At 44.7% G+C, this 14125-nt stretch overlaps 1 protein-coding gene across 1 annotated transcript in view; it reads left to right on the top strand.

Annotated features, from left to right (window-relative positions):
• EHD4 (EH domain containing 4) overlaps positions 1-14125 on the top strand; it is a 72083-nt gene that overhangs the window by 6033 nt on the left and 51925 nt on the right. Inside the window, 1 exon segment of the mRNA NM_001258135.2 lies at positions 11664-11840. Coding sequence (NP_001245064.1) covers positions 11664-11840 — 177 coding nt within the window.

The raw sequence follows: 14125 nt of genomic DNA, 5'->3' as shown, positions 1-14125 counted from the left end.
ACCTCCATTTCCAGCCTCGAATTCTGCTGACTCAGCAGCCCCAGTAAAAGTCTCAGGCTTGAGTCTCATTGGTTTGACCCTGGCCATATGCCCATCCCTGAACCAATCCCTAGGGGCAGGGGAATGCGATGTGGGGAGTGGGGAGGTCAGCCCCAACCACGTGGCCTGAGAGCTGGGGAAGGCAGCTCCTGAGGATGCTGCTACCAAGAAAAAAGGGGATGCGATAATGACCCCCACAAAAGCCAGGGAGAGAGGTGGTGGTCAGTAGTGTCAGATGCTTCCAGGAAAAGGACTGAAGCAGAACCAGTGCATTAGCCTTCAGGAGCCAGGTGACCTTGCCAAGAGGTGTGCCTGTGAGTGGTGGTGGAGGAAGTCAGATGGCGCGGGTTGAGGAATGAGTGGGATGTGAGGCATCAAATTCTCAGCAGCTGGGCCTGGGGGAAGGAGGCCTGGGCACAGGCATCACGGGGGTTTGGATAAAGACGAGCACAACCTCAGCAGAATGAAAAGTGGATGGAAGGGAAGCCGTAGAGAGGAAGCAGCTGGCATCTCAGAAGACACAGAGGAGGCAAGACTTGGAGCAAAGGTCCTGAAGAGCAGGGCAGGGAACTGCAGGGCAAGCGAGCGGGTGGGGGGCGAGGGTGGGTGGGGATGCACTGGCAGCTGCAGTCCAAGCAGGGAGGCACTGCAGGCCAGCAACTGGGCCAGTCGTCACGTCATCCACCTGCCAAGCAGCAATGGAGTACTGGGAGGAAGATAGGCGGGGAAGGCTTTTTCCATCCTGACGTTATCTTCCCTAACTCACATTCAGAAGCTGTCTTATAAAAGATGTTCAGTATACTTTTCAAAACCTCAAACCAGAAGGCCGTGGTTCTTTCTACACGTGGCGATGCATCAGAATCAGTTGGAGGCCTTTTGACACGGATTCCAGGGCCCCACCTCAGACCTCCTGAGTCGAAATCTCGGTGGGTCAGGCTCTAAAATCTGTTTTTGTTTTTCTAAACCATCTCTCACAGTAATTCTTATGCACCCTCCCCTAGGAAACATTCGGGAACCATTGTTAGATGAAGTTTCAGTTAACGGAGGAATGGAAGAGGGTTAGCCTCAACCCAGAAAAGGGAGGCTGACTTTGCTGAACCTTCCATCCGTTCCAAACTCCATCTGTTAACATTTCTCTCAGTGACTTAGAAGAAGACATAGAAGTCGTGCTCACAAAACTGAGGATTATATAAATATAATTTAATAAATGGGGTTCTTTTTTGCTTAATATGATATGATGAGCATTTTCTCATGTCATTATATAGTCTTCAGAAATAACTTCAATGACTGCATCATAATCTATGGTACAGGTTGGAACATTTAGCTTGTTTCTGTTTTTATGCTGTTACACGTGATGTTGCAATGAACTGAACATTTTTGGCCATAAATCTTTGTATTTCTAGTTTTTTTCTTAGAATAGCCTAAACATAAATTAGTGCCTCAAAAAATATAGATAATAGGCTGGGCGCAGCAGCTTACACCTGTAATCTCAGCACTTTGGGAGGCCAAGGTGGACAAATCACTTGACTCCAGGAGTTCGAGATCAGCCTGGGCAACATGGTGAATCCCATCTCTACAAAAAATACCAGACTTAGCTGGACGTGGTGGTACACGCCTGTAGTCCCAGTTACCTGGGAGGCTGAGGTGGGAGGATCACTTGAGCCCAGATGGTCCAGGCTGCAGTGAGCCGAGATTGCACCACTGAACTCCAGTCTGGGCAACGGAGTGAGGCCTTGTCTCAAAAAAATATATATGTATATATTTTTTTCAGATTTATATATATTCCTAAATCTATGTATCTATCCTTTTTTAGGAAAGTTATTCCAAATTAGACTCCCACCAGAAATATGAGGATCAGTAATTCACCAAACTGCCAGTAAAACTAATTACAATGAATCTGATAGGAAAAAAAAAATTTTTTTAGATAGGATCTTGCTCTGTTGCCCAGACTGGAGTGTAGTGATGCCATCATAGCTCACTGCAGCCTCAAACTCCTGGGCTCAAGCAATCCTTCCACCTCAGCCTCTGGAGTAGCTGGGACTACAGGTACATTGCACCACCACACCCAGCCAGTTTTTTTATTTTTTGTAGAGATGGGATCTCACTGTACTGTCTAGGCTGGTCTCAAACTCCTGGGATCAAGCGATCCTCATGCCTCAGCCTCCCAAAGTCCAAAGGGCTGAGATTATAGATGTGAGCCATGGGGCACTCAGCCAGGACAGAATTGTTTTAATTGGCTTATTTCTTCCTAGTGATGTTGAACTTATAAAATATATAGTGGTCATCCGCATTACTTTGTGAATTGTCTGTGAACTTTGTCCAATTTTCATTTGAAGTATTGGTCTTGTTCTTATAAATAAATTTAAATATTTTTTGCAATAACAGATATCAATCCTTTGTCACAACTGTAAAAGTGTTTTTCCAGTTTAAAATTTGCCTTGTAATTTTTGTAATAATTTTTCCATGCAGATATATTTAATATTTGTGATCAAATCTAACAATTTTTCCTCTTTTGTCATATCTTTTATTTTTTGGTTAGAAAATCCTTGTTTATCTTAAGACTCAGGAAATTTTCACTCATATTCTTTTTTTTTTTGAGACAGAGTTTCACTCTGTCACCCAGGCTGGAGTGCAGTAGCACGATCTCAGCTCACTGCAACCTCCACCTTCCAGTTCAAGTGATTCTCATGCCTCAGCCTCCCAAGTAGCTGGGATTATAGGCCTGAGCCACCATGCCCAGCTAATTTTTGTATTTTTTAGTAGAGACAGGGTTTTGCCTCGTTAACCAGGCTGATCTCAAACTCCTGACCTCAAATGGTCTGCCCACCATGGCTTCCCAAAGGGCTGGGATTACAGGCGTGAGCCACTGTGCCCTGCCTATTTTTAAAATAGGATTACTTTTTAAATATTTATCTTTTTAACCTACCTGGAAGTAAAATCTGTCTCATTTATATTTGTTGTGGGGTTTTTTTTTTTTTTTGTCTTTTGTCATTTTCTAACACTATTATTAAATAATTCTACCTTTTTCTGCTGTCACATGAGGCTTCCTCATATGCTAAGTTATTAAATACTATATTGGGTCTGTTAGGACCTTTATCTCTTGTTATTCTGTTTGTAAATTCTTATGCCAGTGCCATACCATCCTAAATATTGTCACTTTGAAATACTTTTTAATAGTTTTAGCTCAAGACCCTTCTGCGCTCATTACTCTTTATTTTCCAAATGCTATCAATTCTCATTTTCCGTCATTCTTTGAGAAGAACTTTCTTAGTTAGGTTCTTCAAAATAAACAAACAAAAAATTCCCACCGGGACCTATTTGTACTGGAACTACATTCTGTCTCTAAGTTACAGTTTTGTATTTGCTCTTCCCAAGCGGCAGCTCACCATTGCTTTAATGTAGACCTTCTTGGAAAAGTCATTGATTTACTCATGCAGGTCCTATGGAGCTCTTATTAATGTATTAGGGATTTTGTGCCCTGTTGCTCTTGTGAATGGGCTTTTTATTTCTCTTATTTTCTTGGCGGGATATTGCTGATATGTAAGGAAGCTACTGAGTTGTACATTTTTGTTTTATATCTGGTCATTTGACTCAAGAAGTTATTCTGACAGCTTGTCAGTAGATTCTCAGGTTTTCTAGATCGATAACTGTGTCAGTTACCTTCATGATTACTTTGTCCCCCCTTCTGTTCCATATTTCATAATACCAGGAAGTAGGCATTCATATCAAGCTTCTAATCTTAATGGTATTGCCTTTGTTATTTCACCTTAAGAGATCATGTCAGCTGGTGGCTTCTTATCTATAAATTAATTGCATTAAGAAATTATCTATTACTAGTTTTGAAAGGATTTCATTTAAATGATTGTATTTGGAGAAAAAAATTAAATGGATATGGAGTTTGTTAGATGCCTTTTAGCCTTTTCCTTTAACCTATGTTCTGTGGAATGCAATTGTGGGAGATTATTCATAAGTGTTCAAAGAAAATAAAAGGGTTCCATAGTCAAGTAACTTTGGGATATGCTGTATTCCATAACCTTCTCATGATAATTTACAGTGCTCCCAGATCAAAGAGTTTACAACCTAGTCTGTTGTCAGATTCCTAAATTACAAGTCACAACATCAAAAACACTCAACAAATATTCATTACATGAGTGAAAGACTGGAAGAACAAATAGGACTGTAAGAAACTGATTCGATTCCAGTAAACCTCCCTTCCCTTTCTTTCCCCCTCCCCCCAAAACAGCATGGAAGGTGGAGTGGAGCAACTTACAGGTAATGGCAGTAGGTAGATAGCAGTGTGCTTTCAAGCACATCTCAGCCCTGAGGAGTACAAATCCCATCCATTGCTGGAAAAATCACCTGAGATGCGAAAGGTTTTACCCAACAAATTCCAGTTTCTTGGTTCAATGACCTAATGTCCATTCCCTTAGTAGGCACAGCAGTTTCAAAGGTGACATCATCTGAACAAACAGTCCTGGTGATAATATGTCAATGATTTAACTAAAGGACAAATGAAAATAAAACTTAGTTTCCACATTTAAAATGTAAGTGAGGCTGGCGTGGTGGTTCACATCTGTAATCCTAGCACTTTGGAAGGCTGAAGCGGGCAGATCACCTGAGGTCAGGAGTTTGAGACCAGCCTGGACAACATGGTGAAACCCCATCTCTACTAAAAATACAAAAATTAGCCCAGTATGACACCTGTAATCCCAGCTACTCGGGAGGCTGAGGCAGGAGAATCGCTTGAACACAGGAGGCAGAGGTTGCAGTGAGCCGAGATCATGCCACTGCATTCCAGCCTGGGTCACAGAGCAAGACTCTGTCTCAAAAAAAAAAAAAAAAAAAAAAAAAAAAAGTAAGTGAAGATCAGCCTAACTTAATTTTTCAGTAATTCAAAGGAGACTTTTTTAAGTAGATGAGATGTTTGTTCAGGAATGTTTATCTCAGCATTATTTATAACAACAAAAAATGGGAAGCTATTTAAATGCCTAACAGTTAGAAAATGACAAAATAAATTGATACATATTCAACTTAGAATAGGATGCAGCCATTAAAAATCATGTCTTCAAAGAATTTTTAATGGTATGAGGAAAAACTAATGGTGAAAAATCAAGATGCAAAATTGTTTAATCTTTTATAAAGGAAAATTACATTTACTGAAAAATGACAGTATGGAAATACATCCAAATGTTAAAAGTAGTCATTACCCTGTATAATTGTGGTCCCCTGTAAGCTACTTAACTTGCCATAAGCAGTTTTCTCCTCTATAAACTAGGGATAAAAATACCTGCTCCCATGGAAGTGAGGATGAAATAAGCTGAATGTGTGAAATGCATGATAAACTGTGCAGTACGGTTTCAGAGTAACCTGTCATTTGTTATCTAGAAGCAGTGGTAGTGCAGGTTGTACTGTTTTGCTAGGAAATATTTATATTTCTTGGCCTATCTTATAAGACTTTGGAAGTAATAAATTCTTGATTCTCCCACTTCTTTTCCTGGTGTGAAACACGAGGATAGACTGAACAATAGAAACTGCTCTTTTTTCTTTTTTCTTTTTTTTAAGATGGAGTCTCACTTTGTCACCCAGTCTGGAATGCAGTGGTGCGATTTTGGCTCACTGCAACCTCCGCCTCCCAGGTTCAAGCGATTCTCCTGCCTCATCCTCCCAAGTAGCTAGGATTACAGGCACACACCACCATGCCCGGCTAATTTTTGTGTTTTTAGTAGAGATGGGGTTTCACCATGTTGGCCAGGGTGGCTTCGAACTCCTGACCTCAGGTGATCCGCCTGCCTCGGCCTCTCAAAGTGCTGGGATTACAAGTGTGAGCCACCGCGCCCGGCCAGAAACTGCTCTTAAAACATCTTTCCAGGCTCAAATCAAATCAGAGTAGAAGGACTAACCCTTCCTTTTCATCCCCCTCCTAGTGAAATAGTGGATCGAGTAAGTATTATCAAGAAAAATACATTACATGAAACTTTCCAACACTTATTTTAAAAATGTTTCAGGCAATAGCAATGAATTGAACCCCCAAACTCCATGCACAGATGCCAAGGTATGCACAAACATATTTTAAGATCCCGTTTATCATCACACAAACCATTTTCTTTTCTTTTTTTTTTTTTTTTTTTTTTTTTTTGAGACGGAGTCTTGCTCTGTCGCCCAGGCTGGAGTGTAGTGGCATGATCTTGGCTCACTGCAAGCTCTGCCTCCCGGGTTCACACCATTCTCCTGCCTCAGCCTCTCAAGTAGCTGGGACTACAGGCGCCGCCACCACACCCGGCTAATTTTATTTTTGTATTTTTAGTAGAGACGGGGTTTCACCTTGTTAACCAGGATGGTCTCGATCTCCTGACATTGTGATCCGCCAGCCTCGGCCTCCCAAAGTGCTGGGATAACAGGCGTGATCCACGGTACCCAGCCCACACAAACCATTTCTTTAGATTTGGCTTGAGAATTTAAAAATAATGTTCATACAACACTCAAAATATATGTGCCGTTTTATTTTTAAAATCTTACATTTGTGTATTTGTTATGATTCACAGGACACATTCCTGTAAACATTCCCAGTGGAACCCGTTGGCCTCTCAGGCTCTGATTTAGGGTGGGTGGTGTCCTCATAGGACTAGTAAGAAATCCTTCCTCTTAATAAACCACTTAACCCATTTGAGCCTTAGTTTCCTCATCTATAAAATAGGGATAGAAATAGTACCTGCCCATAAGGTAGTTAGGATGAAATGAGACTATTCTCCTAAAGACTTTAGCACATAACGAGTCGTCAAACATTAGGTATATTTCTTTAAAGTGTAGTGTTTGCCCACTACTCCAGGCACCAGTGCAACAGTCAAAATCCAGATAATGCAGGATGAATATCCAGGGGAATGAAAGTTTGGATATTGTGCTACTTAGATTTGTTTGGTTTTTATTCATTCTTAAGCACATCGTTGAGAAGATGGTGCTTGGACATGTTGAGAGTATCTCTGTTTTCAATATCTTGAGAGTTTTTTTCTTCCCCTTGTCATAAATGACATTCACTTCTATGAAGTTTAAAAAAAAAAAATCTAGCCTAAGCAATGAAAAAAAGAAGACACCATCCGTATATACTCTTGCATCAAAGTAGCTCTGTGAGCTTAGGCTGTGTGCTGCCAGCCAGGGTGCCCCAGAGCCACTTGGATGAGTCTGAACTGGGGACCTCATCGGACCAAGATAAGGGGATGTCAGGTCTCCCATCCACCCCATCATCCCTTCCGCCCAGCTGCTTGGAATCCAAATGTCTGTACCTTTTTATGTGGATGGCTTGGCTCGAGAACCTTGGAGCAATCACTGCTGGAATTGGCAGGCCTCTCCGAGAACACAGGAAAGGGGGAGCAAAGTGGAGCCAAGGACAAAAATCAAGTTCCAAAGCACAGGATGCCTGTGGAGGGGCTAATCAGCGCTGAATCACAGTGGTCTTCCTGTGTCCTCTTGTTCCTTTGAATTGTTGTTATTGCAGATAACACTGGAGTCTCTGAAACTCGTAGCTTTGAGAAAGCCTCTGAGGCACTCCCGCCGTGAGAAATGTCTAACACAGTTGATCAGGCTGTCCCGTGTGGCTGTGTGATTGACCCATTTATGCGCATCGCACCTCAGCATCAGCTCAGACTCTTCCCTTCCAGCTTGCTGTATGTGGATCCATCACTTCATTCTCCCTTTCTCCATGTCAGATACTTGGTGTCTTGGTTGTTCCAAGTTCCCTCCCTGCACTGACACGTACCTGCCTAGCCAGTAGTGTGGCATAAATGAGTCTGAGTTTCTGCAGTCCCCCAGTGAAAAATCTTCTTCAGGGCAATCAGCTTAGAGTGTCATATGTCAACTCAGGGATCTGCCGGGTCCTGCTTAGAACACCAGGGAGCTGGGGACAGTGTGGGACCCCAGGGTGATGGTGCTGTGCCTGATGTAAGAGCAGAAGCCTGGGGCCAGGAGAAAGGGACTGCAGGTACTGGGTCCTGTGTGGCCACCCTGGGAGTCTGACCAGCAACAAGCCATGTTCCTGCGCTAACCCTCAGTCTTGTCGCTTGTAGAGATAAGAGCCTGAATCAAATCATTCCTACCAGACTCCAGGTTTCCAAAGTACTGAGTATATAGACCATGCCCTGCAGGAAATGACAGCCCAAGAGGGGGGGGGAACAAGCCCTCAAATAACGCCAGCACGAGATGTTAGAGGTCAACTCCGCAAGACCCCCATTTGAGTTTAGTTTTTACTTATTTATTTAGAGACAGGGTTTCACTCTGTCACCTAGGCTGGAGTACAGTGATATGATCACAGCTCACTGCAGCTTCGACCTCCCTGGGCTCAAACGATTCTCCCACCCCAACCTATTAAGTAGCTGGGACTGTAGGTACATGCCACCACACCTGGCTAATTTTTGTATGTTTTGTAGAGATGGGGTTTCTCCATGTTGCCCAGGCTAGTGTCGAACTCCTATGCCAAGTGATCCTGGTACTGCAGCCTCCCAAAATGCTGGGATTACAGGCACGAGCCACCGCTCCCAGCAAGACCCCTATTTTAAAGGCTTCTAACATATAGTGTCAAATTGCATTTTAGCGAAGTTAGACCAACTTATTCCCCCACCAACATATATAAGGGTGTTTATCTCACAGGACCCTTGCCAGCATTGAAGATTCTGAGTTTTTAAAAATGTGTTAATATGCTGTGTCTTTACTGGTATTTCTTTGATAGTGAAATTGAACGTTGAATGTTAACTTTGTATTACCTGTGGGAGAAAGTATCACCAAACAAGTTGATAATGCAAGCAAGCTTTGTAACAGTAATTCTTCCTAATTCTAGTTCTTCCTCTGTGTCTGAGATCCAGAGATTGATTTACCAAGGTCACAGTCAAAGGGGGACACCTTCAACTTCAAATTATTTCACATTTGAAGCACAGTTTAGAAATAATTTGTTGTTAAAGTTCTGTCCGATAGGGTCGCTACTTAGGAAACTCTGGTTTAGGAGTTTCTTACTTAGGAAACATCTGCTCTTCTTTAAACAATTTTTTTCATTTATATTTTTCCTTGAAACTCCTGTTATTTCAAAAGTAGTGGGATTTGCTGTACCAGTATAGAAATGAAACATCAGAAAGTAATTCAGGCGCTTCTCGACAGTGATGTCTGACTTCAGCACCTGTGCTGTGTGAGTGATTGTCCAGCTGGGGACTCACTGCTTAAATACGGTATCTGCATGCTCACCTCCCTGGCCTGGAATCTGGAGGGCCTCCTCCTGGCCGGGCTTGGTGAAGGTGCCGAGAAGGGCCCGTGTTGCCGCGAGCCACCCAAGGTGGAGCTCCACACCGAGCTCTTCCCTGAAAAGCACACGCTGCAGTTCCCGTCTGGTTCATCCCTTTTATCAGTGTGCATGGCCTTTTGTGGGCTGTCTTGGCCAGCCCACCGTTGCTGTTAGCACTGATTCTGGAGCAAAGTGCCTGTCAAGCTTCAAACCCACTCTCGCACCTCACATTTTCGTGGATTGCGAACTGTGTGTGCTGCTCTGGCGACACTGGCTGCTGTTCTCCCAAGCCCCTCCCTCCCTAGCAGTCTCCCCTCCCTCGGTCCCTCTTACCAGCCTCCAGACATGGCCTCATCCAGGCCACAGGGCATAAAAATCCAACTGGACGTGAGGGGAGGCAAGAGTGTGATCTGGCTTTGAATTCCAGCCTCGCTGCTGAATGACTTCACACTTGAGATCCCAGAGGGTCTGTGAAACCTAAATTCCACATTCACGTGCGTATGTGGAGTCCACACGCTCTGGATATGCTCCACAGAGGCTGGAGTTTCACAGAGTGGGCCATCCCTCTCAGTAACTTTTACCGGTATTGCTCAGATTTGTGTGGAATGTGTACGAATTGATCAACATGAATATTTCTAGGCTGTTAGGGACACAAAGGTTTTGATTGAGAAACTTTTGAAGATATTTGAAAAATTATATCTGAACACATTTTGAAACGGTAGCACCTCCTGAGCCCAGCTTTCCTCCAGGGCGAGTAGGGAGAGCTGGCCCTTGTTGTCAGGGTGGCCGGAGGACCGTGCGGGGGGACTGTGTGCAGAGCTCTTCCCCTCACCTGAGAGGAAATGGGGATCCTCATGCCTCATGCCCAGTGCTACACCCTGGGATGAGGCCCTGAACTTTGCTTTGCTTTTCACCCCTGAGCAAACCAGTAACTCAAGGCCATTTCTGAAGACAGTGGAAGCTCTGGAGTCCGACTGCTTGCATTCCATTTCCACTCGAACATCCATGGTGTGACCTTGGGCAAGCCGCTTGGCCTCTCTGATACCCCATTTTCCCACCTGTAAATAAAACGCGGATAATGTCATCATCCACCTCACAGCGTGAAGTGAAACGATATAGAAGGCTCGGTGCTGCACCAGGATTATAGCGAGCACCAGTAAATGCCGTCTGCTATTAGCAGATTCTTTCTCTAAATTTAGAGATAAAATATATCATCAGATAGATTTACTCTAAATTTAGGAGACATATTTTAATGGTGTATCTATTCTGGGGTGCCACAACTTCACAGGAACAAAGAAACTTTGAAGTTAAAACTAGCAGTGACATCAATTAAAGGTGTAGAATATAGCCCGTTAAGGTTGCTAAACAATTTCAGTTTTAGGCCAGGCGTGGTGGCTCATGCCTGTAATCCCACCACTTTGGGAGGCCAAGGTGAGTGGATGGCTTGAGCCCAGGCGTTCAAGACCAGCCTGGGCAACATGGTAAAACCTTATTTCTACAAAAAGTTAGCTAGGCATGGTGGTGTGTGTCTGTAGTCCCCGGTACTTGGGAGGCTGAGGTAGGAGGATTGTTGGAGCCCAGGAGGTTAAGGCAGCAGTGAGCTGAGATTGCAGCACTGCACTCCAGCCAGCCTGGGCAACAGAGCAAGACCCTGTCTCAAAAAAAAAAAAAATCAATTTTATTTCCATAGAAAACGTAGTTCTAAACGGTGGCTTAATTTCTCATTCTTTTAAAGGTGGGAAAATTGTGTTTGGCATTTGATAGAATTCAGCACTTTCTCTCCCTGGAAATAGTCACAGATTGTGGGCTTACATTGGAATCATTCAGAACTTTTTAGAAACAAAGAAATAGTTTAGGACCAAATAGATTGTTAGTCGCAGGAATGGGGAGCTGCAGAAGGCCATGCAGGTTTTTTCCCTTGAGCCCCTTCAAGGCTTATAAGGCGAAGATCACCCTCCTGGCATGGTTGGGACATGGGTCTGCTCTCATCACCTCAGACACCTTGCAGGGCCCATAAACAAGTCATTGTAGTACACATGCTGAGCACCACACTGGCAGCAGGCACAGGGCACCCAGGGACCACAGAAGAGGTATCCCCACATGCAGATCAGGGAGGCTCCCCTAAGGGATGTGCGCCTGAACAGAGCTTCCAGGAATCCGCCCAGGAGCCAGCGTGCTACACTTCTCTTGGGGTAGCGTCTGTTGCATCAACAGAAATGCAAATGAGGATCACTGTGCTTTTCTTGGGGGTTATGTTTCTACATTTTTAAATGATTATGTAAAAAAAATGGTAATCACAGGCAGCTTTCTGGCCTCTTACTTTGTGACAAGATGCTAAGCTTTCTCTTCTTCTTCCCTCTCCCAGATACCTACTGGAGCAGGATTTCCCAGGCATGAGGATTGGTCCGGAGCCCACCACTGACTCCTTCATCGCTGTGATGTATGGAGAGACTGAGGGCAGCACCCCAGGGAATGCTTTAGTCGTGGACCCCAAAAAGCCGTTTAGAAAGCTCAGTCGCTTTGGAAACGCTTTCCTGAATCGGTAAGAACCAGCAAGCTGCCATCTTCGGTCAGGCTGTTTAAACCTGTTCTTTGAATTATTGCCAGTTACATATAAAGGTTCAAAAACAGAAGAACAGAGACTGTCTACTCTAGAAGTCATAGAAAATATGTTTATCATATTAAGATATTTGAAAGACTATCATAGGAAATGATCATTTATGCCTATTCTGGGTAACTTGAGAGGGTAGAGCTAATGCCCAGGATTGGACATTATAAGGCTGCACAGGGCCAGGTGCATGGCTCGTGCCTGTAATCCAGCACTTTGGGAGACCGAGGTGAAAGGATTGTTCGAAGCCAGGAGTTTGAGACCAGCTTGGACAACAAAGTGTGACCCTGTCTCTGCAAAAATTTTAAAAAGTTAAAAAATAAAAAGGCTATACAGTATAAGGAAAAAATTTCTAAGGATTTGAGCTGCACAGAAATGGATTAGGCTGCCTTGTGAGGCAGTGAGCTCCCTGTCACCGGCAATGTTAAGCGCTGGCGAGACGGACATCTCTCAGGCATGGTGCGCTGGGCTTCTGCAGTCAGAGAGCTTAGCCCAGAGGACCCCTAAGCTTCATCTGACACTTGGGTTTTATCTGCTGACTCCAGGACAGGTCCCCCCACCTCCCTGGCTGACCCTTTTGCTTCTCACTCCCAGCTGTGAGCTGTTTCCTTATTTATCAGAGCAGGGCCAGGGAAACAGAGTGAAAAACATGGAAAGCTGATTTTCTTACGTGGTCTTTTTTTTTTTTTTTCACTCTGTCTCCCAGGCTGGAGTGCAGTGGCACGATCTCGGCTCACTGCAACCTCCGCCTCCTGGGTTCAAGCAATTCTCCTGCCTCAGCCTCCCGAGTAGCTGGGATTACAGGCACGCACCACCACACCCAGCTAATTTTCATATTTTTAGTAGAGACGGGGTTTCACCATGTTGGCCAGGCTGGTCTCAAATTCCTGACCTCAGGTGATCCACCCACCTTGGCTTCCCAAAGTGCTGGGATTATAGGTGTGAGCTACCGCACCCAGCCTACGTGGTCATTATTTTATAGATGTAAAGTTGTGGGATCGCTGAGGTTCTGCCTTACTTGGAGATGTGTTTTATTTGTACTCCTCCCATAACCTTTCATTAGAGTTCCCAGTGGAACTGAGGGCTGCTGGGGGTGGGGAGGACAGGCCGGCTGGTGCCCCTGGCTGCAGCTCTGCCCTTTCCCACTGGATCTGCCTTCCTTCCTCCCTCCTGCACCTCCTATTTGCTATCCCTAGCCTTTATGTAATGCTTTTCTCTTTTTTCCTATCATCCCCCTCCCACCCCTCCATTTCCCTCTTTCCTGGGTCTAGCTTTCGTGTGACTGATTTGGGGGAGTGGGTTGTAGGAGGCACAGAGCTAGGGAGGGTCATCCAAGCCTCTTTAGGGAGAGGAAGTAGGATTAGAGCTGACAGACCACATCTCCTTTCTAGAAGTTTTTAAAAATAGGAACGGATCCTCCCAGCTAGCTGCTGTCCTCCCAAAGGCTGAAGCACCTCATTGTGCAGCTCCAGGGGCACCATTCACGTGGCTGAGGAATGAATGATGTGCTGGATGCTGTGCACTGGCTTGGCCGAGGGCCCCCCAGGCACCTCCGCAGGTGCCTTCTGTGGAAGTTGGAACTCTCCGGGGAGCTGAAGTCTCCTTTAGGGGCTTTTTGATGCTCCTATTGCAAATCAAAGAAAGTATCCAGGAAGCCTGGCAATGGGATGAACAGAAATGTGCAGGTGATGTGGAAAGAGTCCCAGAGAAGTTCCGTCTTATTACTGATGGTGATAGGAACACTGTCCAGGTGATTTTTTCCAACCTGCAGGGCTGACTTTTCTAGGAGGAGTTTACTCTTCAACTCCAGAGCTGCCTTGGGTGGCACCAGAGTGTCTCACTGTGGGACAGGAGGTTGAGCCCTGGGCGGGAGAACCCCAGAGGGTCAACTCTCCAGATCTCTCAGGACAGAGTGGCCCAGGGTGGAGGGGAAGTAGACCAGAAGGGGAGGCCCCAGAAAGTTCAAGGCACAGGGTCTATCTCTGTGGAAGGCTTCCCTGGGGTCCTCTGGTTTCACTGCCACTGCCCTTTGTCTGAGGCTCTTTTTGCCCAACAAAGGCTTAATGAAATAAGCTGCCACTTTTTTCAGATTCCCACTTTGTGACGTCTGTATTCACAAGGGAGAAACCAGGAAGAGTGGTTATTGGCTTGTTTTATTTTGGCAAATGATTTACTTTCCTAACAACAAAAAAAAAAAATTTGAGTACAGAAAAGAAGTG

This window comes from Macaca mulatta, chromosome 7, assembly GCF_049350105.2.
Source record: "Macaca mulatta isolate MMU2019108-1 chromosome 7, T2T-MMU8v2.0, whole genome shotgun sequence".
NCBI lineage: Eukaryota > Metazoa > Chordata > Mammalia > Primates > Cercopithecidae > Macaca > Macaca mulatta.
This window is presented reverse-complemented; position numbering and strand designations above follow the sequence as displayed.